Consider the following 27042-nt stretch of genomic DNA (forward strand, 5'->3'; position numbering starts at 1 on the left):
ACCCCCACCGAGTGACAGAATAATCTTTGTTGCTGGCCATTCCACAACAAAACCTCGTTTTCCATGAGTTTTGCTTTACTACTGTTCACCGACTGGAGCTGTGTTCCATGAAAGTCCTCAAAAAACGCGAAGCTGCCAAGTTGCGCCGGTTGATGGCTGGTGCACTCGCAGCTTGTCGACCATCTTGTCAGCTTCTCTGTTTGTGAGGGTAAACTGTGCCTGCCTAGCTCAGTTTGCAATAACCACAGTTGGGAGACAAACAGCGGTTATGTCTGCCGTGTAGCTACCTATAACCATGGTTAGCCACAACAGCAGTTAGCTTAACCGCGGTTAAGGCTGTCCGTGTGAGAGGGGTATTAGAGGCTGACCCCAAGGAGCACCGATTTTTGGGCTAGTTGGTTTTCCATCACCGATACTTGTGTTGTCGTCACCTTCCTTTGTCCTTGTCTGTGCGCGCTTAAGTATCAGTGTTAGAGGCTGAGTCTGTTTTGCTGCATCTGGAATTTCTCCCATCAGTTGCTTACCATTGGTTGGCTACAATGACATCCTCAACTTAGGTGCATGAGGCATAAGTTGCCGGCAATTCAGAAAACAGTGAATAGAATCAAGAAGCATGTGTTGCTCTGCCATCAGTGATCTGCATTACTACGGAGGGGACAAAAACAGGTTTAATCACTTTGAGGTGTGTCTTTGGCGCTTTCATTATTTTGCAGCATTGCTAATGACAGTGCCAAGGTCAGTGGTGGCGGCGGCACTACCTGCGCATTTGAAGACAGTAAGTACAGTTATGCAAGTGTTGGTTTGAAGTTAGTGGTCAGGCCGGGTCAGTGGGATGCACATGACACCGCATTACCCACTTCACTGTGCACCTCCGGTGCAGCACTCCTTGGTTCTCCGGGCAATATGTCACATCACTTCTGAGAACCAGAGGCGACTGCTGGAACAAATTTTTTTTGTTTGTTTCAGATATTACTGACCCCCAGCAGAAGAGCCGCTGCCCACTTTGCATATCTATCAGGTGTAATTTCATGAACACATATGCACAAGTTCTAAGCGTCGCATCTGCACACATCCAATCGCACAACTAAACTGCACGTACACATGCACACGCAAGTGCTTGCTTGGCACACAAGGTGGCGAGAGACAAGAAAATGCGGCCAGAACTACGTACTAGATTGCATTAACTTTATACCCGAGAAAAAATCTTCCACGACGTGAAGCCCGTTACACTAGTCACGATAACCACACTGGTGCATCACTGATAAACTGGTGCGCCACTGCTAAAGTTACTTATAACGTCATTACGGATCCACTCCTTTCCGTCGTATCGTGTCTTCCAGTTTTTCAAATTCTTGGTTCGAGACTTTCTCCGCCTCGTCCACAACTTGCTCGACGCTCTTAACTTCAGGCACGTAGAACTGCAGCATGTTTTGAATTCCCGCCTTCAACGTCACCGACGAACTCGGGCATCCCGTGCAAGAACCTTGCAGCTTCAGCTTGACGACGCCGTCCTCGAAGCCCATGTAGACGATGTCGCCACCGTCCTCTTGCACCGTCGGTCTTATCCTCGTCTCGATCAGCTCCTTGATCGTCAGCACCGTCTCGCTATCGCCTTCTTTCGGCTGCGTGTCTTCGGACAGCTGGGTCGTAGCACTGCCGTCGTCCAGCACGGGCAGTCCGGTGGCGAAGAAGTCCATGATGGCCGCGAAGACGTGCGGCTTGACGACTTTCCACTCCGTCTCGTCGTCCGCCTTCGTCACGGTGATGAAGTCCGGGCCCAGGAACACGGCTTTGACGCCTTCCGCGCGAAGCAAGTGACGCGCCAGCGGGGAGTCCTTCGCGCTCGCGATGTTCGGAAAGTCGCGGGTGCCTTGCTCGAGCACTTTCACGTTCGGCAAGAACTTGAGGCAGTTCGGGTTGGGAGTGTCTTGGGTCTGGATGAACATGCGCGACACCCACGATGTCTTGAAGCCTCGACGGCTCCCAGTGTGCGATGACGGAGCGCCGCGAAGCAACACGGCATCGCTTCGCAAAACACTCAAGCAGCGATTGTGAAGGAGTGCGAAGATGCGGGCCGCCATTTTTAAAAATGCCGAGAAATAATAGCAATAATAGACGTATGCACGCACAACGGCAGGCACAACGGAATGTAGCTGATGCCGTAATATTTGCTTAAAAGCTTTAAATGAACGCATATTTACTTATATAGCTATATTTCTAGTTTTAGTTCCGACGAAGGTTACGCTGATGTGTAAAACTTTTGTTAAAATCTGCCTTGCATCAAGGCACAGTGAGGGAACTGCTATCAATTGTCCACACGAACAAACAATATGGCGGCACCCAGCAATTCTTTCATGCTTTCACTTGCAATGCTATCGTAACCTTGCGTTTGCATAAAGCCAACACAGTTTCGAATGACCTGCATTGAAAAACGATCAATGGAGACCTAGTGTTTTCACATGTAAACGTGTAATTTGCTGCCGCTAGCCATACAATGTCGAGTGGAGTCATATTCTTGCCCGCAGTGAAACCAGCGTTCGCTCGCGCTGGGTTTTCGTCAAAGATTAAACGATCGTTGACTACCTGGTCACGTCTGGCTTCGCGTTTCAATAGCATTGGTAAAAGGAGACCCAACTTTCAATTCGGATTCGGCGAACGTTCGGTGAGTTTACCGGCCCCTATTTTGCGTGTCGTCCTTGGGGACCTTTGGAGAAGCGACTGCTTGTATCTGTTGCGCCGTGGTTTATTTGCACTGCAGGAGTGTACGCATTTGGTATGGTTGATACATGACTCAAGTGAAAAAAAAAAAAAAAATGAAGAGGAGCAGAACATAAGAGAAGGACCGACTTTGACGCTCGTTGTTTGTCCTTTTCTAACGCGCTGAAGTTCCTTTGCTCTGTTTCTGCCGAAGTGTTTTGCACCGTGCGAGCTGCTACTTATGCGTAACTTTAACCACTAACAGGACGCTTTTTCTCTTGGATTCACCGTCAGAATGAAAAATCAAGATTTTGTACAACTGTTCTGTGCGCCACAAACAGGTAGCATGTGAGCTATGCTCCATATCGCGCTCTCGGCTCTCTGGAACACTGCTGACCGTCTCACACTTTTGTAAAACGTTCGCACGATCGAAGTAATGTCGCCTCTACACTTCAACGTGTTTTCTTGCGTGCTTTGCACAGGTATACGGGAGCTCTAGTTATTCTTGCTCCATAGGAATGACGCCCACGCTTGATCTAAGGGAAATAATAGGTTGGAGTTCTCCGTGCAGACAGCATAAAAATACCTCACGTTCCCCCGTTACCTAACGTTGATATTATCGGTTTCAGTACAGTATATAAAACAACATAATGCGCTTGAAACATAAACAGGCCAGTTCATGATGGAGTCACAAGTAATAGAGTGAATGTATTACTGTATTAGCAGCTGTAAAAAGGAGTTGTAGCACGCCCACTACCCAGTAGCAGATATGCGCACACATCTTTCTGACCACGACTCAGGCAGCTTGTACCAAATGAAGCATCACCCCGTGTCAACCACTCTTTGTTCTAATTGTTCCCAGGGTCTGTTCGGCCATTCGGTGCTACAAGAGCCATCGGGTTTCTACCTCTTGAAAGATGAGGCTGTCAGCGATGCCGAGAAGTATGTCAGAGAGGCCACAGACCCCAATCGGAGGCGTAAAATGGTTCAGGTTTTCGACGACCTGTCGGATGCTCTCTGCCGCGTGGCAGACATGGTTCGTGTTCACTTCTACCTGTGTATAATTATTGGACTGTTCAGCAGTAAATACATAAAATTGAAAGTCTCCGTAATCACCAAGAAAGGTCAAGTTCTAGGGATAGTTAGTTTTAAGTGCTTTCTGGTGCTGATGTTCATATACAAACTACTGGCGTAATTAGCCTAAAAGAAAAGGCATGGCAACGAAGTCTTCAAATACACCGTGAAATCGCAAGACACCAAAAATTTGGTGTTGTAAATTTGTTCATGTTTCGTTTATTCTTCCATCAATCCAGCTCATCGCACCTCTTGAAGCATCGGCCATGTTAAAGCTGTACACTCTCCTCTTAAGCCCACACCCCACATGCCTTCAACTGCTTTTTGAAATACAACCATCATCTTGAACAATGTTCCTCCAAATATTGACCTTCACATCGGCCCTGTGTACTTCAAAGTCATCATTGCACCATCAATTAACTTGTTTCTTTCACCATGTAAAAAAAACTGTGTACAGGTTCCTTGAAGGTATTTCCATTAAATGAGTAAATAGTATTGTTGCCTGGAAAATAAAATAGGGAGTGTATTTGTAGGCACGAACAAATACGCATGTTAGTTTCTCAAATCGAATTCTTTATGAGTGCTTTTTTTGACACTTTCTTGTTTTATTCATGCATTATGACACGCACTTTTATTCTGATGGAATTGTCAAACTGTATAAAAGCATAAGCAAGTGCCAAATCTCTGCATCACATTTTTTGAAAGGCTTACTCAAGCCATGTGTGTAAACTATACATATCTCACTTGCAAAAAAACAGTACGAAAGCGGTGAATTGTTGCCAAACTGCTAGAAAGCAAAATAATACAATTTTAGCTGTGTATTTGCACTGTGGTTTCATTACAGTTTCCACACTGTCGTTCACTCCTTGCCCTTATTTCTGACAGGCCGAATTTGTCCGGATCGGTCATCCAGAGACAAGGTTTTCCTCAGCAGCAATGGATGCATCTGTTTCCATCAACAATCTTGTTGAGAAGTATGTTTACCTGCTCTGACATGGGTGCTTAATTTTTCTCATTATACGTCTGGTTTGTTTTTGAACAGGTGATGTGAACAGCTTGCTCTCGTGCTTGTTTGATGTTACTTACTCGTCTTAACGAGAGAGAGAATTTTTCTACCATGCAGCTATTCAGGCGTTATTTCAACTTGTTATTGCAAGAAGAAAAAAGGACGTCCGAATAGCATCCAAAGGTAGTTAATTGCAAGACCAGAATACCTAGAATGCTGTTTCTTAAGACAGTGGACTTCTTAGAAAATACCAAAATGAGCGTCAAGTGCAAAAGTATGTCTTTATTTTGACATGTATATTTGTTTTTACTTTTCATTGTGGTCAGCAGAACTGTTACATGTGCTATCATTTAGTGGGCAAGCTAGGTGTTGAAAACACAGAACCTTCTCGATTGTTCTTATTAATTCTAATCAGACTCCGTGCATGACGTGAGCAGAGAGGTACATTCTGGGGTGTATGCAAGCATCAAAGATCATGCTGAGATGTAGCGTGATTCATGATAAATAAGCGACAACATTTGATCTCTGCACCAGATTTCTGGTTACCAACAACTGTGCTCACCACTATTGTTTAGAATAACTGCCAGTTGGGTGTATTGGTATACATTGATGATGGTGAATCGCTAAAAGAAACGGAGACTTATGAAGAACACAGGACTCAGTGCTACTAGCAACTGAGTTTATTTTAGAAAACCATGCCCTCATATATATATATAAAGAATGTGTCATCATTAAAGCCAAAAATTTTAACACGTGATCATAAAAGAAACAATCAGGCAAAATATAAAAACCGTGCATGCACTCCTGCCAAGGCAACTAACGCACTTCATTTTACCTTCTCTCTAAAAAAGGCAACTTCACATTCCGAGAGCAATATGGAAGGCTGGCTAACGCAACCATTGCCACTTCTCTTGATATGATAAGCCTTAACTATCTCCCTGACAGTTCGATCGGCTTGCTTGTCAACAACAGTGGTTTTTTTCAAAGTCAGGTTTGCACGTGCACTCTTTACAGTGCATTGCTGGATGTGAATACAGTGCCCCCTTTCAATGAACTTTCATGTTTGCGAAGGCGTACATTTACGCATCAGCCCGTTTGGCCGATGTAATGCTTTCCGCATGTAAAAGGGACGTCGTATACCACATCCTTTCTGCAATTGACAAACTAAACGGGCCGATGGATAACCTAAACGTTTTGCAAGGAATCAAAAGGTACCACGTGACATACCATTTGGTGCGATATCTGCTTAGCTTATTCAAACACCTGCCATGGTAGCTTAGAGGCTGGGCTGCTACCAGCTCCTTAACAGTTTCTTAGCACTGCTAAGCTCATGGTATCGAGTTTGATTCCTAGCCACGATGGCTGCATTTGAATGGAGGCAAAATGCAGGAACGTCCATCAACACAGATTTAGGTGGTTGTTAAAAAACCCCCTAGGGTTGAGATTATCTGTAGTCCTCCACTATGGCCTCACGATGAGATCGTAGTTTTGGCATGTACAACTCTACAATTTCTTTTTAGCTTGCTCCATCTCATGCTTTTGCATTATGTACAAATTCTTTGAACAGTATTGAAGTGCCCCCTTCCCCTTTGTTGCCACTTGTTTGTTTGTGCTCAAATGTGAAGTCGTGTATGCATGCTCTGGTAGCAATCAAGCAACATGCGGTGTTCCGTTCTCCCATCTTTACAGACTAAACACAGACAGGAGGTTGTACAATGCACTTAGGCAGGTGGTTCAAAAGGGGGACGTTGTTCCAACAACTGAGGAGGACGACCATGTGTCCAAACTTTTTCTGTTTGATTTTGAACAGAGTGGCATTCACCTGGACGAGGCCACGGTGAGTGAAAACCTCTCTGCCTCATTAGTCAATGTAATAACAGCATGAATGTGGACTTTTGACTAATATTTGACCAGAAAGACAAAGTCATGGAGAGTACACTCACTAAAGCCTTGCTAACTCAATACTTTAGTTCTTTTGATCCCAACTGAAAATATTGTTCACTGATTATACATTTATATGGGGCAAAATTTTCATTACTCGAGTTCTCAAACTTATCATCACCAGATAGGTCAAACTTGACAGGTCAGCTTGAATGCGTGAAGGTCGAGTTCTTCCTCATTGATGAGGCCATGTGTAAAGTGGGTGCCATGTGCCTGCAAATACTAGTGTGGGCTATGTTTAGTCAGCTGACACTCTCTTTCAGTTCAAGTGCTCTTTAACGGTCCTCTTGCTATCATTTGTTGACTACGGATTACAAGTTGTAACGATATTAATTCGTTATGTCAGTGTGAAAGCTAATCTTAATTTTTCGAAGTGGTGATGTAGTGTTGTTATTACATTTAGAACACTTTCTCACTTATGGACACTCTTCTAGCAACAGTGGCACATTCGTTACATCATAACACCAAAATATAATGTCCGCCAAGTTTTTTTCTTCAAGTGTCTGTTAAGCCCCGCTTAAAAAAAATAACAGGCCTGTCAATTTATTCCCCTTCTTTCATTGTTTCTTTATGCTCGAGAAGCACATTGCGCAAATGCAGTAGAAAGCTGTCACTAAATGCGTGTGCTCCCTTCTTCATTTTGCTTTAACTAAAAATCAAAATGATGCTTTGTTCAATAATGACCACATGTACACACATATTTATTGTGACTGTGTCCTAGTTGAAAACAATAATTTCCAGTCGAAAAGCGCCAACAAGTTCATTAAAGACTGACTTTGGAGCAGTTATGTTACACTCATTAAATTACTTTTTGCTTTTACGACTAATGCAATGAATTACTTTTGTGAGGTGGTAATTTAGTTATGTAATTTATCACTTCAAGCGAGTCATTTCAAGAAAATTGCTCATTGCTTTTCCAGTTAATTTTGACTTAAATGTAGCATGTCTGCTTCTTTTATGACATAAAAAATTGTCCAATAAATGAAAGAAATATAGCAAAGACCAGTTTTTCTGCCCTCATCTGCACCAGTGTAGTGACTTTTCAGTATAAGGATGGTCACCCTGTCCTTTGAAGGAGTACTGACACGAATATTGAAAGGTTTCAGATTGTTACTTTAAGTGAAAATACTGGTGTCGAGAAAGCTAAAACGAGTATTGTGGTGCATGGGAATGCATCGAGTATATTTTAATTATGGCTACCTTAACACTTTCTTGTCCGCGCTTATACCCATCGGTAGCCCGCTATCGATGGTTTTCAACTTGAAATTTTGCCGCGCTATGAGCACTTACGGACAGCCACCATCATCCATCGTATAAAACAAGAGCTATTTTTCCCACTTCCCGTATTCGTTTATTTTTTCCACCGCGGGGAGTGCTTTGAAGTGCCACTTAAGTCGAGAGGACCAAGCGCTCCTAGCTTCAGATATGGCGTCGACATCGCGTGCCCCTGCCTCTCGCGAACGACAAATTTCGGTGAGTCTAAGTCAGAATTTTTTTTATGTTGGTAGCAGCGCAGACTCGGAAGATGATTTTGACTCATCGGCCTTCAGCACAGACAGCGAAACTGCGTCGAACAGCCGCGGAACGTCAACAGGTATCTGCCGGTAACTTTCGTTCAGATCTGCGATTCAAGTCATCGCTGCGGCGCTCTGTTCGAAAGATATCTGGCGCGTTCTAAAGGTCACAGTTCTTATCTCGGGGTATCAACATTGTTTGGGCGGGACCCCTTGCCGTCGGCTGCTGAATTTGTGGAGTTCAGCGCGAGAAGCGCGAGAAAACGACGTGGAATGGACCTCGGCATTGTGCTCCGCAGTGCCGCGCGGCGTTTCGTCGGAGCTGTCGATTTCTTCATGGTCTTCTTTACCTGAGAAATAATCACCTAGATGTGCAGCACAACTAATAAATATGCATGCATGCACACTCTTGAGCAAAAAGTAACACAGAAAACGAATGTTTTCTGCGAAACATGTCGTGCAAACCTGTGCTTCGCCGCATCACGTAACTGCATTGCGCAGTGGCATGATAGCGACTAAGGCTAACGTTTTCTTTTGTATTTAAATAACGACTAGGGATAAAATGCTTATATTTGCAGGGATAATGGATGCGGCATTTATGCTTAAAATGTATATTTCAAAATGTCTTTTATGTTCAATTGGTGCAAAGCACCATTGATGTCTTTACAGAGTGTTCTCGTTTATGTCAAACATTTTCCCATTAAAGTTTTTTTTTGGAAAATTCTTTAGAAATATTTGCTTAAATATAATACCATTAGAAAGTACATTTCTTGTTTTACAAGTTCATATCATATATTAGAGTATCAATGATATTCTGTGGCAGTAGAAAAATTGTTTACTAGAGTACCCAAAATGGGCCTATTTTTGCGCGGACAGGAAAGTCTTAAAAAGGCACTTTCAGTTTCGATATTGAGGGGGCGGCTTCTCAGTGACATTTCATAGCAGTGTGATGTGACGGGGATACAGAAACTCGCGACGTACTAGCGGCAAATCCGTCATCTGCTTGGGGTGCACATAAACAACGATGAGTGAGTTGTCGTCCAGTGACCCTGACAGTGATTTCTACGATTTAGGCTGCAGGACGCAGAGCTCGTGAAGTAGGGGGAACTGTGTTGACTCGTGGGGATAATGTCCCTTGCAGTGGGGCTGGCTTGCAGATGCTCAGTGACAAAAACTTCAAAGTCAAATTAAAATATTTTATACATGTTCTCCGACTCCGGTGTGTGGAGAGCGTTGACACTGCATACCAAGGAAGCGAAAAATGTCCCTTTTGCGATGTCTCAAAATCGTGTCAGTACTGCTTTAAGTGAGTGCCAAAGTGAGGACACCTTGCTGGTGCTCACTTTGAGTCCCAGCTACTTCTGTGATGCAACAAAGATCCTTGAGATTTCGATCTAGTACATATGTGCTGTAAATTAAGTGTACACGAGTTCGTGTATGCATAATGAACATTTGTTAAAGGAATTTTCACATTATTTCATTACTTATCAAAAGTAATAGTAACATAATGTCATTACTACTTTCAGCCAGGTGTAGAATTTTCACATTATTTCATTACTTATCAAAAGTAATAGTAACGTAATGCCATTACTACTTTCAGCCAGGTGTAATGTGTAATGTAATTTAATTACTTTGAAGAAATCCTGAAAAAGTGATTAGCCATGTAACTTAATTACTTTTAGGAGTAATTTTGCCATCTCTGATTTGAAAACATTCAATAACAGTGCGTGCATTGCCTATCTCGATTCACTTCCAGCGCAAGGAAGTTGTTGCACTCAACGACTATGCCCTTCATGTGGGGAGCAACTTTGCCAACAACGCTTTGCAGCCCCGTTCGGTGAAGAAGACAGATCTTCCAGAAAGCGTTCGTGGCTGGTACGTGATATGATTGTGACAGGTTGTGACGAGTGGCACGACTGTGATGATTCACATGTCGTGACGATTGTGACATATATTGTGACATGTTTTGTGTCATGCTGCTTTTGTTTTGCATAGCCTTCTTGGATAACCAGGTGCTCCAATAAAGAATCGGTTGTTTCGTGTGGGCATAAGTTGACATCTGGCAAACAATGCTTAACATGAGGAACAGACGCAGAGTTCGTGGCATCGATGTGGCTCTCAGTCATTGACTAATGTAAACTGCAGAGAATTTTGCCTGAGAACTTTCATAGTGTGCAAAGCATCTGATTGAATGAGGCACAGGAGTAGTAGCACCTTTGTTATCCGAGTACATTGCTGTATTAGTGTACAGCCTACCTTAGTGAGCGAAAGCCAACAGTTAGTCAGCTTTTGGCAGTGCTGGTGTTACATGAGTAAATGTGGCAGGCGTCACACAAAATGCATTCTTCAAAAATATTTCTATTTTTATTTTAAAAATAAACTATTTTTGGCGCCTAAAATGAGCTTTTTTAATGCCTAAAAATCCGGCCTCTAGTAATCACGCAAAGGTAAACCAGCCGTAATCCAACAACTAAAATCCACTGTACTGTCTCACTGTACGCAGTGTTTTAGTATTGTGTTGCTCGCTGACTGCGAGGTAGTACGTGTAACTTTGCTATTTTTTTGTTGTTCACAGTACAATGGTTATTGCGTAAAAATTTGTTAAAGTTTTTCTAGCCTTTGTGCCATTTTAAATTATAGTATTGCAATATAAAGTACATTCGTATTAAAGGGACCAACAAATGGTCACAACGTGTGATTAGATCCTGGCAAAAATGATACGACACTGAAATATAGTGACAGATTCCAGCATCCTTTTCGCCTTGTGAGTAGGATTTATAAGTTTAAATCGTGTTTAAAAGTAACAAGAACCGGTATGTGGCGCAGCCTAGCGGAAGAGTCTTGAAGCTGGTATGGAGTCGATCACTTTTTGCTGTACGTAGTCTGAGGCTGTCATGCGTGCCATAATTAGTCCTGAAAATCAGAGCATGTATATTATTATCTATCCCCGCCCTATCTTGCGCTGCTTACGAGGTAAAAGGAGTTGCACGGTGAGAAGCGGCGCTGCCTTCGCAATAACCAGTGGAACATGCCGAGCCACGGCGCATGCGCGTGGAGTGCACGCATGCGCGGCAAACCGCCACGCTCGAACACAAACCGCTCTCGCGCTCACTGTTTGCAGCATGGGTTGTCACTTGTGTTTACGACTTCATGTTCACCGCAGATTGAAAAATTCGTATTACAAATGTTTCACAGCGTTTTCCATGTTACCGTTCCGTGATTAGACACCCTCACCGGTAAGCTTTCCGTTGCGCTAAAGAAAATGGGCACCATAAAAATTGGTTGTCGGTCCCTTTAAAAGACAGCCATGGCCTTCATTGAGTGCAAAAAGGGAAAGGCAAAAAAGTATTCACAGTCTATCTTATTTTGATTTACTAGGGGTGTGCGAATATTAGAAAATTTCGAATAATGAATCGAATAGCGTTCTATTTGATTCGGTGCTTGAATTGAACAGTGCATATTCGAAACACCAAATATTTTTTTAATAATCAGCAACGACAAGAAATGCTCAAAGGAAAATAACATCGGAGCGGCGAGGGGTATTTTTTGTTGTTTTCGTCGTCGAATTACCAGATGTATGAAGCCCATGTACTTACGGGACTATTGACGCTAGACTGATCACAGGATGAACGCGCTTTTGCTTAAAACTCCAGTGTCGCCGAAGTGACAGTGTCATCAATCCACTATCTGATGTTAACTCATGAAAAGTACTTCATATTTATATATAAGTTTCATTTAAAAGCTGTTTTAAAAGTACCGTCTTGAATACTGTAGTCACTTCTATATTTCAGCCTGCAGTTGCAAAATATTTCGAAGGCTTTCATTGTTTGCTCAGCTTAAATATACGTGGTAGTTTTTGTCGGTTAAAAGTAATCATAATGTTTCTTTGTTAAAGCTTGTGAAAATTTCTTTCAAATAAAATGTTGTGGAATTCTTGGGCCGTTTCGAAAATTGTTACCTTACCAGTCTAAGGCTATTTTAAAAATGGTTGCCTTACTATTCGAAGACTATTCAAACAGTATTCGGTTTGCATTCGTATTAGATTCGTATTCGATTCGTATTCGATTCGTATTCGATTCGGTTCTAAAATTCACTATTCGCACACCCCTGTGATTTACCTGTGCCGCAAAACGTTGTTCAGTAAATGAACAGTTGTGCAGAATTTGACTAACTGCCCCGTAAAATCTTTGCCTCACATAGATTACAAAAATGCGTAAACGTGGTATGCAAATTTTTCATCGCAAGCTTCCATCCTCCCCTGACCTGCCTTCTTATACATTACAAAAAGTGCACTGGATTGGCTTACCGTTTTTGTGTCTGAAATACATTTGACACGGGTATCTCATAGCTGCTGTGTTTAGGCATCATGTCAAAGTGTTTTTCCCAGCCTTGATGGTAACCATGTTTCCAGAGTGCTTCAGCTGCATATCTTTAAATTGAAATAATTTTCCTCTTCTTTTAGCTTTGCCAGTGATGGAGAGCATGTCATTGTTCCTGGCCTCTACACAGATGCTAACAATGAGCTGGTGAGTTTTTGTTGGTTATAATTTGATTGCATGTACAAATGTTCACTGCAGTTGTTCTGTAGCAGCCAAGTCATAGACTGCCCCTGTTGCAGTCACTGTTGGGGTCGTCACTGAGGTAAGGTGTGTGTGCATAAAGTGTATCCAGGTGAGGTATATGTTGACCAGTCAAGGTTTAGTTATGTGGCAAAGGCCAATTTCGGGATTAACATTATGAAATTTTGGCCACTACGAAATATATGGGCGTTGGCCAGGGCCTTCAGTTGCAATGAAATTAATCATGAAGTTGAATTAACTGGAGCTAAATTAACGAAACTGCGCTGTGTTAACCAGTCCTGAGCACATGCTGTTCTAATCTCGTCATGATGCAAAAAAACTTCAAACTCACGTCTCGTTTCTGACTTTTCTGCCACACCCAGGCTTCGCATGGGGTTGACATTTCTAGTGTTACAGTAGTTTAACTTACCAACATTGACTGATGCTGTGCGCAGCCTATCCATTTTAATGAAACAGAGGTTCTCCCCAACCTGTTATGCTTCCAGGTGCGAGAGGCTGCGTACCGTGCCTACCTCTATCCAGACGAACACCAGAGCCAACTGTTGGACGAGCTCTTGGGGGCGCGGCATCGTCTCGCGCAGTTGTGTGGGTTCCCCAGCTTCGCGCATCGTGTCCTGCGTGGCAGCATTGCAGGCAGCCCCGATGTTGTCGAACAGTTCTTGGGCATCCTCTCGTCTGAACTGAAGCCCAGGTGGGAACCGAATTATTATGGCTAACAAGTTTACCCACCATCGTGACTTAGCTAGTGTGGGATACTTCATCAGTTTAATCTCAGCCATGGGGCCACATACCAATGGTCTAGGAGTGCAAAAAATACTCTTGTACTTAGATTTAGGAGTGCATTAGAGCAAAAAGAGTTCATCCAGAATTCACCACCCACTACAGTTTAAAGGTGTCATGAAGCACCCCTTAGGCTTGTTGAAAAAACACATCCTGCGGAAAGCTCACACGGCTATGAACTGCTCAGCCAAATATTGCAGTCGTGCGCGCCGCGTAAAGGCTACAAGCATAGCGCGAAGTTGCTGTTTTCTCAGGCGCCCTCTTTTCAAACAGAGGCCGGTTCTCACTCTCGTCGGTGGGCGGGGCGTCTGTCAGTTGACGTCGCGTATCTGTTTTTCTGCGTCGCAAAAGACATAGCATCCTTACTGGCCGATAGCCGACATAAATCGAGAGCAGCGTTCGGATCAGATGCGCTTCTTGCCACGGGGTGCCGCCACTTGCCAGCGCCGCACACCTCAGTCTGCTAAGTTTACACGGCAGCCACACACGCACGCGAATCGCAGCGGGAGAGCGATCGCGTTTCATGACGCGCGCTGACGTAGGTTCTATCCCCCGTGCCACCTCTCCCCGTGTAGCTTCCAGTGCGCTCGTCGGGACGAGAAGAGAGAGAAAGCGCTGAGAGCGTCCGCCAAACCTCGTAACTCCACTCGTTCTTGACGGATTCGGGAAATTTCTACGGCAATCGATTCAGGAAGCAGCAAACTCCGATTATGAGGTCATAAGAGCATTACTTGGAACAGTGGTTCATGACCCCTTTAATGCAATTGTAATTTTGGCTAATAAACTCCCAGAATTGCTTTTTTTTTTAAATTTTACCCAACAAGTACGCCAACAAAACTCTCTCGCACTAGTTTTTTTCCAGTTAAGCAGCACTATTCCTTTCATAATTTGTGCAATCATGGTATATTTCTAACTCACAAAGCAGGCTATTTGACTGACCTAGTACCATACATTTTTTTGACTCAATACTTAGTTCTTGGCTTCATTAAGTAATGACATTGTTGCCATCGGCAGCGCCATATGCAGCAGTGCCAAGTGGTTAAAAAGAATGTCTCACCGTCACATTCTTAGGTACATTTTCTGTGATTCTTCTTTTCTAATCTTTCTTTATCATTAGTGTTCCAAGGTGACTCTCCAGTCCCTAGGGGTAATGCTACATCAGTGGTCTTGAACTTGACCAAGTTTATGCGTTGTTCAGGCCCAGGCAGACAGGAGGCTGCTTAACCCTTTCAGACGCCACCTATGAAGTCTGTAAACGTGTCAAACCGATGCAACTTTATTTCAAGGCACTCAGTAGCCTATTGCAACAGAAATAATGTCATAATGTGTTAATTTATATTTGTTATGGTAACTAATTTTAATTAAGTTGTAATTAAATATCTATTTATCCTGACGTCATTGATGCTCTGTTATGGCCTAAATAGAATGAAATCTCCGGCTAGACATGTAGTGCAAGTTTGATTTTGGTTATGTCCATTTTGAGCAAAGAAAAATTATACTTTTCACATGGCTCGCAGGAAGCGGCACGTCAAACGACTCGTACGTGTTAGTGCCTTCAGCAAAGTGAACATATGCAACAGTACACTGCAAAATGAAGTTAAATGAAGACATATTTATTATGCAGGAAGTTCAGTTCATCCGAATCTCGATATTTATTTATTTATTTATTTATTTATTGTACCCTCAGGGCTTTACAGCATTGTAGAGGGGAGGGGCAAAAACAAAAAGCACAAGATAACATTCCAACTAGGACATCCGAAATATAGTCAATACAGAAAATGGGTAAAAATAAAAAATAAAATAAAAAAGAATACAAGAAGGCATATTTAACAGAAAAGCGCAGTACATTGACAAGAAACCAAAAGCGTAAAAAAAGTCGCGGTATCACTAAACATGAAATGAGATCAAAGTGACGTATTTACTACATTTCGGAATGTGTCAGGGTTAGTAATATTGGCGACTGATACAGACAGGTAATTCCAGTCGCGGCACGTTTTCGGAAGAAAGGAATCAGAGTACGTTACCGTGAAGCTACGAGGGATGTGTACTTTGTTGTTGTGATCTAAACGAGATGATATGAAAGATGCAGGCTGTATTAAACGCGATTTTAAAATGTGATTGTGATAATATATTTTGTGAAAGATACAGAGGCGTGCTAGCTTTCTGCGTGTGGCAAGTGACGTAAGGTTAAGGGTGGCTTTCATGGCAGATACACTGGATGTTTGATGATAATTTGATAGGATGTAACGTGCCGAGCGATTTTGAACAGCCTCTAGCTTGTTTATTAATGTTATTTGGCCGGGGTCCCATATGGATGAAGCGTATTCTAACACAGGGCGAATATAAGCGATAAATAACTGTTTCTTTAACGATGATGGTGCACGAGGAAAGTTACGTTTTATGTAGCCTAGCGTGCGATTAGACTTAGATATTACATAGTCATTGTGATCAGACCAGGACAGAGTGTTAGTAATGTTGACACCAAGGTACTTATAGGACCTGACGTATTCCAGCGGGATTGAATTCAAGGAGTATGAGTAGTTAGATGAATGCGTCTGGTTACGAGAAACTTTCATTGCCTTACACTTAGAAGTGTTAAGTTGCATTTTCCAGAGATCGCACCAACGCAGAATGTTATTGAGGTCATTTTGAAGGGCTTCAGAATCACAGTCATTGGTAATTTCGCGGTAAATAACGCAGTCGTCTGCAAAAAGGCAAATAGGAGAAGTTATGTTATTAGGCAAATCATTGATGTAAATTAAGAATAGTAGTGGGCCCAGAACAGAACCCTGTGGCACACCGGAACGCACAGGTATTTGAGAAGAGTCAGTATCGTTAGCGGAAACAAACTGCGTGCGGTTAGGAAGAAATTCGTTTATCCAAGTAAACAACAAATGGTCAATGCCTAAGGATTGTAATTTTAGTAGGAGCAGCTGGTGGTTAACCTTGTCAAATGCTTTCGCGAAATCTAAGAAAATACAGTCAGTCGCCACGCCTCTGTCCAAAGTAATATGTAAATCATTAGTAAATATAATTAGTTGGGTTTCGCATGAATATAATTTACGAAAACCATGCTGAGATTTGTGAAAAAAGTTATTTGACTCCAAATGGTTAACAAGATGGGTGTAAATTACGTGCTCCATAAGTTTGCAAAGAATAGATGTAAGTGAAATAGGTCGAAAGTTGCGGGCGTTATGTCTGTCACCAGACTTATGAAGTGGGATAACTTTGGCTGTCTTCCAGTCTGTAGGTAGACAGCCATCTTGTAGTGATTTAGTGAAGATGAAACCTAATATTATTGAGCTATATTCCTTCGTATTCTGAAGGAATTTGGAGTTAATGGTGTCAATTCCGCAAGAGGACGAACGTTTCAAGTTGTTGATAATCGCTGCAATGCCGGTCGCGTCGAATGCAAGAGGATCGACGGGAGCATAGTTAGTATCATGTATGTACGCGTGATCGATACTGTTAGAGAGGGTGAAAGAGGAGGCAAATGTTTCATTTAGTAACGAGGCGCAATGATGTTTAGGAACAGGATTACCGAATTCATCGACGAGGCACAACGTTATTTCATCTTTGGGTTTAACTGTGTTCCAAAATTGCTTTGGGTTCGTTTTTAATAAAGCGGGAAGCGTAGAGTAAAAGAAATGGTGTTTAGCACACTTGATAGCCTCAGAGTAGGATGTAGTAGCTGCTTTATAAGCGGACCAGCGTTCGGGGGTTTGCATTCTTTTTGCGGCACGAAATAGCCGCGATTTTTTATTGGATAATCTTTTAAGGTACCTAGAATACCACGGCGCATTCGAATCTGTGTATATAGTTCTTAAGGGGACATATTGGTTACTTAATTCAACGACCTTTGTTTTGAATGCCTGCCAGAGAGCTTCGACAGTTTTATGTGCGCAATCTAACATGAATTGATCGAGGAAAGCGCAAAGACTTAACATTTATAGCATGATAATCGGCTTTGTTATAGTCTCTTATTCGTTTTTGTCGTTTATGTACTGAGGGTGTGGGAAGGGAGATGTTAAAATGAAGTACATCATGATCGCTTAAACCGGGTGAGTGCACTACAGATGAAGTGATATCAGGAGCTGACGTTAGTATCAAATCGAGCCGAGATGCTGAGCTGGACGTCACACGTGTTGGTTGAATGACCAGTTGGGATAGGTTAAAATCCATGCAGACGTTAGTAAAACCGGATGCCTCTGTGGACAATGTATTGGAAGACAATGATGATTCCGTGCACTTTATGTGTGGAAAATTGAAATCGCCAGCAAGAAAAATAGGTGCTTCAGGATACTTAACCGAAATTTCATTCAAGGAGTCGTGTAGTTCTTCAGAAAAACCACTCGCGCAGCTTGGGGAACGATAACATGCTCCGATAATTAGTTTTTTGAACTGTACTGTTATACAACACCATATTATTTCCAAACTACTTGTAGTTGGAATTTGAAAACACTCGAAATTTTCGTTTACTGCAATCAATACAACACCACCAATCTTGTCAGCACGATCGTGTCGGTATGCAACAAACTTTTTGTTACAGTGAAACAACTCATTATTGTTTATTTTACTTGACAACCACGTTTCACTTAATATAACAATATCTGCTTCTGAATCATTTATTAGAGCATTGAGGCTGTCTTTTTTATTATAAAGGCTGCGGATGTTAGTATAAAGCACCGGTACAGAGAACGAATTGCCGCCACCCCTTGCAGTATCCTATTTTTTCGTCGTATGCGTCCTACCTGAACGAGTGAGCCTGGGCGATAGAGGGGCGTTCTGAGAATTACGGGATGAGGAAGACTCGGATAGGTCATTGGTAGGTTTGGAAAGTTGTTTACTGACACGCTCAACTACGTTATCTTCCCCTGGATCATAAACGTAGCATTTACCACCAGCCATAAGTTTGTTGTGGTTTAATCTAGTGGCTACATTGAGTGTTCTACTAAATTCACTGAGCTTTTTACGCGCGATGCGCGTAGCGAGTGAAAAGTCTTGCTTTAATGCAAATTGACTTCCTGAAAGCAATGATCGCTTTGAAAAAACTAGTTCTTTAGTCATTTGCGTGGCGAATTTGACAATATCTCGCTCTTTCTTAGCCCCTAGTTAATACAGAAAGCAAAAACAAATGGTGTACACAATTGTGTACATAGTGTGTCAACGGGTTAATGACCAACAAAATGTTTAATTATGTTATGTAAAGAGCAGTCAGCTCAGTGCTTATTGGAAAGGGGCACTCTTTTTACAGCTTGTCAGGTAGAGTCTATCCAAAGAGGAAGGGCTACCTACCCAGCACCGTCGATGTGAACCATAGAAGAGGGGAGGAGGCTCTGCATTGGGTAAAAATCTCCACGCACAGAAACTCATGGGCACTCCAATTTATGCTTGCTCAATAGAAGCACTGGGCGTTTCACTGTCTGAAACTGTTAGAGTTGTTGCCGTTGTATGAATTAAGTGCATTAGGAGGTTGTTGTCATTTTGATAACATGATACGAGGATTCAATTCGAAACCAAATCGTAACACTAGGCTTGTGGAAAGCCACATGATACTCAGTTTTCCTTCCTCTATGGCATGTTCATTGCAGTAGTTGGCCTTTGTATTCATGATACCATGAATGTTAATTTTATTAAGCATTCATCCTATTTCTTTCTCTAGGGCAGACAATGATTACAAGGAGATGCTGGACATGAAGACATCTGGTAGCGGCACTAAAAGTGTAAGTCAGGTCGTTGGTAGTCTTTATTGTGTACTACACTTGAAACTTGATTTAACGAAGTTATGACTACGGGCAAATTATTTCATTAAATGGAGAATTTCAAAAATTGAGAAAGAGATTTTTTGGTCATTTGAAGCCTAAAATTGTAACATAGTGATATTCAGAAGCTACCACGGCAATGTCTTTGCTGGCATCCCATGCATGCATGTCTTAAAAGTCCGTGAAGGCAGCCCGAGATGGTGCAGACATAGGGGACACCATGACCATGTGATGCAGGCCAAGTAGACTGTCACTTGAATCTATGGCATGATACCGATTTGTGATGACCCAGAAAACGAATGAAGTGATAGTGCGAGCAGGCCGAGCGAGAAAGTTGTGAAAACCATGAAATAATGAAAACAGTGACCGCCACCTTTAGCAACACCCCATTTTTAAGAGTGCTACCGAATGTTTATAACATTGTTCTGTGCATAGGCGCGGCATGCAGCCTTGTCAAAGTAAAGCTATGGCCGTAACTAGGGTGCTGTTTTAACTAGGGGTGTGCGAATAATCGAAATTTCGAATATTTTTCGAATAGTGTTTGCTATTCGATTCGATTCGCACTGGAATTTTACTATTCGAACTATTCGAACTTCCCATAAACAAATACAGTCAACGTCCGGTTGAAAATGACTCCTTCAGATTTTCAATATGCTTCACCTCATTACACTCTCGTATTGCGGCAAAGCTGCCTTTCAAGCTTCGTTATGGTCGAACTTTGCCAAGAGACAGTCGTCAGATTGGAAGTGACCCCTTCAGATTTTCAATATGCTTCACCTCATCACACCCCGGTATTGCCGGAAAGCTGCCTTTCAAGCTCCGTTACGGTCTAACTTTGCCAAGACACAGTCGACGTCTGTTTGGAAGTGGTCCCTAGATTTTCATTATGCTTCACCTCATCACACCCCGGTATTGCTGCAAAGCTGCCTTTCAAGCTCCGCTACTGTCGCAAATGTACTAACTCCAGAAAACGCTGGTTCCAACATGGAGATGAAAGATGTGGCAGAGTTGGGGGCTCAATTAACCTGAAATTCGGGCAGGAAGTCCGAAAAATCGGACGCCGAAGCTTTTTAGCATCCAAAATTTCAGATGTTCTTATATATCAATGTCTGCGAGGCAGATTTGGAACTCCGGACTTGAAGGGAGCACGCCTTTGTCCGGCACATCAGTTGGGCTTCCACAGAAGTTGGAAGAGGAGGAGAGGCTGAGGAAATGGCATCTTTGCCTATCACGTGTAAAGTGTTGTCGGCAACACTTTGGTTGCACCAAATCATGTACATAAATAGAATTCGGCCTCTACATTGCCTCATTCTTGATAAGACAACTATGAAACACCACCCCACCAGTGCTTCATCAACCTAGCGAAAAGAAACACTTTCATGATGCTATCTCATAAGAATATGCTTAGGAATCCTCTCTAACATTTTTTTCTGCAATTTCGCTTCGAAGTATTAGAAAAATATTCGAAAAATATTCGAAAAATATTCGATTCGATTCGCACTCACACTTCAATATTCGAATTCGCTTCGCACCCAAAATTTTGCTTTCGCACAGCTTTAGTTTTAACGCGATAGAGTTAGAGCGCAGGCTTGAAGAGAAACCTACCTCTGTCAAAATTAGAAAGAAATCATCACCTCTTTAATCGGTTATTTCAAGAACTGCTTCGTTAGATTAGGTTTGGCAGCCAAATTAGTTTGTTAATTCGAGTTGATCACAACACTGTACCCTATCGGTCTTTGCCGGGGAATGGACATTTATTCGTTGTATTGGAAAGTTCGTAAAATCGGGTTTCGTTAGATAGAGTTTTAACTGTACAGAAAGGAAGGTCACCCATTTATTTTAGTGTCCTTAATATTAAGCAGGCACGAATGGTTAAACTCGTTGATAAATATCTGTGATTTAAGTACTAGTCTGCAATAGCATACAAAAATGAATCATGTGCTTCTCCTCTTTGTCACACAAACAGATAAGTGTATTTTTAAAACAAAAAAGAAATGAACACTGCTAACTAATGTGCATACTTTCCTTACTATCATCTGCTTTAGGTGACATCAGCTTAATTTTTGGCCTTATATTTAGATCAGATTCCACATCACCTTCCACATCTTTCACACATCCATGACAGAGTACTCTCGAATAACTGCACAAAGGGAGTGTTCTGCTTGGTGTTTCTGTTGCACATCCTTTCATGAGCGCTGGACCCTTTGGACTAAGAAAACAGGGCAACCCCTAGTGGTTACATTGCGTGCATTGCAGAAAAAAAGAAGCAGTAGAAATAAGTGCATTGCCACTCCACTCAGATTCCAAGCGGGGTTAATAACTCCACTACAGAAATTAATAAGCACCTGAGTTGCGCAATACGGCTGCTGTTGGCACATTCAAATCCCAAGTGCACATTATTGCAAGGGCTTTGAGATCAGTCCTTCTGTAGCAGCCATGGAAAAAAATTATCATCTTTTTTTTTTCTGCCCTACTGTATTTACACGATTCTAAGTCGACTTACTGATCAAAACCGAGACTGTACAACCAGTACTAGGCGGGACATACGAGAATTTGAAAATTTTGTGGTGTGGCTACAACATTAGGTTTGCTTTCTGGCTCTGCCTGTAGCATATAATTATTCCACGTGCTTGTCTTGAAAAAGAAGAAAAAAGGAAGAAGTTTTCTCAGCTTTTACAAAGCCTCTGTTTGCTGTAAGGAGTGCTGCTGCTGATGGAAGAGCGGCTCTTCCATCAATGACTGACACTCCCATGAGAGCCATGTGTACGATTTTCCAAGTGTTAATCGCTGATGGAAGAGACACTGTTCCAATAAGCAGTAGCACACCTGACGGTGAACAGTGGCACAGCGGCAATATGTTCAGGGGCCACCTGTAGTTGATGGAAGAGCTTCTTTTTTTTGGAAGGGCATTTTCTGGAGACAACGTGACTGAATTCATTGCATGGTCTGTACTTTCAAAATGGTCACTAAAGATCAGTGTTCCTTGGAAACACCAAAGAAAGTTTAGTTTACATAGATTCTCACTGTTCATGCAATCTGCCTGGTTTTTACAACTTCTTAATCAACTATGGTGCTTTTTGTATGTTTTCTTTCTTCAGGTGCTTCAAGCCTGGGATGTCCCCTATTACACGTTCTGTGCACGACAAGCAAAGTGAGTAATGCGGGCTGTGTCATCAGCAGATTGATGGGGTCCCTGTTTTCACACGGTTGCAGTACAAACTGAGTTCACTGTAATGTAGGACAAGACGGTTGTAATGTCCTTGAAATTATTCAAGGAGTACGTTTGCTGATCATATACAGCAGTAATACGATACTCAAGTAAGGGCCACACTCATGTAAGGTTAGCACTCCCAAACTCAGGAGCTGGAAACTTTGGAAAAAAAAAGGCTGACGAGCAGTTGCAGTTCACACATGGCATCACGAATCACCTAACAGCAATAGCTATATATTTTGTTTACAGCATAAGTTGTTGTCGGGCGTTAAAGGGGCCCTGCATGGTCAGAAAACACTGCTGATCAGCAGTCGAGGCTCCTAAGAACACGCGAGCCAAACATTACAGCGCAGCACGTGGCCTGGAATTCACAATTGATTCTCAAAGTCAGCTAGAAATCGTTCCCTCTTCTCTCGACAAATGACGCCATGAACCCAAATGAAAGTGCCATAAATTCAACATCCACGGCCATTGGCTGATTTGAGCTTCCTGAGCTGCATAGTTACTGTGGCGACCGCGAGATGCTGCCACGTGCCCATGCGTGCGCTCACGATCACACTGAAAGTAAGCCACGCCTTCGAAAAAAAAAACAGAAAAGAAAGGGCTCAAGGTCATGACATGCGCTTATGAAGGGATGCATCTTCTTGCCCCCTCGTCATTTCCTTCGCTGCGTAGCTTTCAGCGCACTCACTGGTACGAAAGGAGAGAGAAAGCACTTAAAGCGTGCAGCAAATACATATAACTCCACTCATGCTTGACGGATTCTAAAAATTTTTGAGGTAGTCGATTCGTGAGGCAATAAGCTCTTTTAATGAAGTGATTCGATGATTACTTGGAATGGAAAAGTGCTGCAGGGCCCCTTTAAAATTGCCAATTTTGGTGCCAATGTCACCTGCCGCCGCCAATTTCCATCGCAGCTATTGTGCATGATGAGAAAAAGATATCCACATAACCGCTGGGTTGATATCGAACCCAGGCACTTCAAGCGAGTGTGAACCCTTCTACCATTGAGCCATGCTAGTGTTTGAAACTGCTTCGGGAAAAACCTATATGCACATTCAGTTGTGCGAAGAGTCACGTGTGTGGCTATGTAATTGCAAATGTTGTGTGGCAGGCGTGTAGCATTGCACCAGGCATTATGTCACATGAATTGCATAACAAGCGGGGGTCTTAAAGCTGCCCACTCATTACAAAGGGCAAAATGAAGCCATCACCATCATCAGCAGCAGCAGCAGTGCCACAAGTACTATGCACATTTACATAGGGCTTTAAAGCTGGCCACCCGATAGGAATGGCTGTGCCACAATTCATCATCGGTGGTCTGACCCTAGCTTCCTCTATGGCTTGATTAACATGGGCACTTTCTTAGCAGTGTGCAATAGCAGTGTCCAGTTTTGCACAACTGTTGTTTGCAATGGTCTTGTTTTAGGCATTTTGTTGTTTCTAACTAACGGAATGCCCACAGTGTCAATTTGTGATTCTACATCATGACTATCAACAGCAGCGTCAGCAGCAGTGATATTCTATTGTGCAAAGAGTCGCATGCGCGGCTATGTAGCTACACAGGCTCCTCTGCGGTTGTGTAGTATCGCTGCAGGTGTCACGCCATGTAATGCGTGTAATGTACAGGTCAGCAATAACTTGAATTGAGCTAAGGAAAGAAGGGAATTTTGAGAGCTCGTTTCTTCGTTCAAGCTAGGGGGTTGCATATAGCATAAGAATTGCTTATACAGGAATGAAACGCTGGTGGCTGTGTTGTTTAGTCTCGTCCCTATCTTAGCGCTTTCAGTTCTTGCAGTACGGCTAAGCATTCCATAATTACCCATTCATTAAAAAGGCCACACTTCGTCATCATTAGCGATATGGACTTGCAGTAAATGGCCTTGAAAAGTTTCTTATGGGCATTTGAGGCTCCTCCTGTGCTGCATGTTCTGCACAATCTTGGAGTCTTTTTTTTCTTCACACATCTATATTTTAAACTTGGATTGGGTACGACCTCTCCAACCTCCTACAATTCTGTGAATTGTGAATATCAAGTTCATTTTCTTAATTTAAGGCCTATCAGTCCTCAAATATAGCACAAGGTGCTGTATTTTGATGCTTCATGAGCTGAAATGACTAAACAACTGTCGCGCTTAGTCAGCACCTAGTGAAATATTACATAATGTTGTCGTGACACCCAGAGCCCATTCTGAAAAGACCAGCACACACATACAGCAGCTTGGTAGGAATACTAGTTTACTTATAGTGTAGATGTGCTCATGCTCACAACAGCAGCATAGAAGGCATAATGCTGCGCTGGCTTACATTTCCAAAAGCTTTAAAAAAGAACGGCTAGCATCTATCATCAAATTGATGTAAGTTTTGTAACTGAAGCTGCCATAATAGGGACTCAAGGAATTATTTTAATTTACAATGTACAGGCAAACCCTGTTGGGCCAAAATTTCGGACATGGAGAACTGTCTGGAAATATCTGTATTTTTCATAGTCCTAACTCAGTGAAAAAGTGCACTTAATGAATTCAGATACTTTATATGAAAAAAACATACGGGACAAGGCAACAGACATTGACAGGTGCTGCCCAACCGAGGCACTGGTGGTCAGTGTCTGTTATCTCGCCTGCTGTATTTTTTCGCACAAAAATGTCTGTGGTCATGGATTACCAAAACTATCCTACTCCCAAGACTTGCTGAACTTAATATGGGGTGTAAATTTGATGAAGCCAAACTTCTGTAGCCATTGCTGAAGCATGGCGCTTTGCTTAACAAGAGTGTCGTACTCTTGGACTTGGAGGAGACAGCTTAACTAAAACTTCTTGAGAAGCGAATGGTGACTTTGTGAGCATAAACAGCTATGTCACTTTTGAATAAGATGTGGAATTCTGCACGACTGACGCCATAGAAATAGTTCTCAAGGAACTCCTTGAAGTGCCTCTGCAGGCAGATAATAGTGATGCAAACCCTGCCCAGGAAACACAAGTATCAGCAGTGTTCTTGCATGATACTGCTGATGAATCTCCTGAATAAGTTTCGTGCATTTCTTTTGTCAACCGCATCAAGGTGCTGAAGAAGTTTTGAGCAAGGCGGAATGTCTGCATTTTTGATCGTTTTCAGGTTTGCAGGCTTGTGCTGGCATGCAGCGATTGCTCGATTGTTTAAAAAAGAAGATATAAAGCAATGCTGTTACTATCTAAATTTAAAAAATGTCTCTTTTTACATCAGTAATTCAATTTTGTGTGTTGTTTTGTGTCTTGTATTTTTTACTAAACCGCAGAATAGCATAGTTCCAGCTTTCCGGATCAGTTCTCCAAAAACAAACTTCTGTTATGCCGTATTTTCATGATGCCTTCAAATTTGTCTTAGTAGGTATCTTTTTTACATTTACATCATGCTGCCCTGTGTAGGCTGTGCTTAGGGTTGCATTAGAATCATAAAATGTATAAAAAGCAAGACAAGCAGTTATCTTAAGTTTATTGATGTAAAGGTTATCTTGAAGGACAACTTGCCTATTGATAGATTAATTGCTCAGCTAGTCTTCAAAATTGTTTAGTTGACACAGTTTTTCAAACTGCACAAAAACCACCATTTTGATGTTTAGTTGAATTCCACCTACATTGTCTCGGAAGGAATTTCATTGTTCAGTGTTCCTTGTAAGGAAATAAAGAAAACTTCAAGAATTGAGCAAGTTAAAAGAAAAAGCGTAACTTGAAATGTAAGTTTTCGCTGCTGATTTCTCACAGTCACATGCATGTGTAAGGTGTTGTGATTCCTGCACAATTGTTATACTATTCGCTGGTTTGCATGTGTTCAGGTTCCAGCTGAAGGCTTCTGACTATGCCCCATACTTCTCTCTTGGCTGTTGTATGGATGGCTTGAATGAGATCTTCCGTGCTCTGTATGGTGTCTACCTCGAGACTGAGGACGTCAAGGCTGGGGAGGTTTGGCACGCAGATGTCGTCAAGCTGGTAGGTATCTGAGAATGCTTGTTAATGGTCATCGTTAATTGTTAAAGTTAACACCAAATAGCCCACCTTGTAGCTGCAGTCATTGCTAACTGATGCATAACTAAATGTGTGGCATGATAATGCATGACGGAGAGAACTGACAGCAGTGGATGTGTGTCCTTTGATTTCATGTTATGTATCTAGGTATGTCGAGAATCTGCTCACTGCTAATGCTTGTTGGTTGCTGCAACCTTGTCTGGCTTTCGTCTTTTGTTTATTTGTAATGCAATATTTTTCTTTCTTTTTTTCATCATATGGAATCTCAATGAAACTGACGTTGTCAAACCTGCCATCATGAAGGCTGAGGTTGTTTCTGGAGGTAAACAGAAAACTTTGTCGGCCATGTAAGAAGTGGCTTAGGATATTATGTATTGAACAGCTGATCACATTCTCGCTACTCTGTGAACATATAAAGTCATATTTGTCAACATTTATGGTCATGTGAAACAAATAACAAAAATTAACGCACCGTA

The 27042-nt window shown here is 42.3% G+C and overlaps 2 protein-coding genes across 2 annotated transcripts in view; one reads left to right on the forward strand and one right to left on the reverse strand.

The window, feature by feature from the left end:
* Positions 1-1262: 1262 nt before the first annotated feature.
* LOC119386677 (NFU1 iron-sulfur cluster scaffold homolog, mitochondrial) lies at positions 1263-2090 on the reverse strand. The gene has a single exon (XM_037653969.2). It carries the CDS (start codon positions 2079-2081, stop codon positions 1302-1304), a length of 780 nt encoding a protein of 259 aa, XP_037509897.1. The 5' UTR covers positions 2082-2090; the 3' UTR covers positions 1263-1301.
* Positions 2091-2321: 231 nt separating this feature from the next.
* The window catches only part of LOC119386678 (mitochondrial intermediate peptidase), a 41269-nt gene continuing 16548 nt past the window's right edge, over positions 2322-27042 (forward strand). Inside the window, exons 1-10 of the mRNA XM_037653970.2 lie at positions 2322-2662; positions 3560-3733; positions 4657-4745; positions 6467-6614; positions 9989-10107; positions 12695-12758; positions 13298-13503; positions 19255-19315; positions 22453-22505; positions 26377-26530. Coding sequence (XP_037509898.1) covers positions 2495-2662; positions 3560-3733; positions 4657-4745; positions 6467-6614; positions 9989-10107; positions 12695-12758; positions 13298-13503; positions 19255-19315; positions 22453-22505; positions 26377-26530 — 1236 coding nt within the window. The 5' untranslated portion in view covers positions 2322-2494. The remainder of the gene's footprint in view (positions 2663-3559; positions 3734-4656; positions 4746-6466; positions 6615-9988; positions 10108-12694; positions 12759-13297; positions 13504-19254; positions 19316-22452; positions 22506-26376; positions 26531-27042) is intronic.

This window comes from Rhipicephalus sanguineus, chromosome 3 (genome assembly GCF_013339695.2).
Source record: "Rhipicephalus sanguineus isolate Rsan-2018 chromosome 3, BIME_Rsan_1.4, whole genome shotgun sequence".
NCBI lineage: Eukaryota > Metazoa > Arthropoda > Arachnida > Ixodida > Ixodidae > Rhipicephalus > Rhipicephalus sanguineus.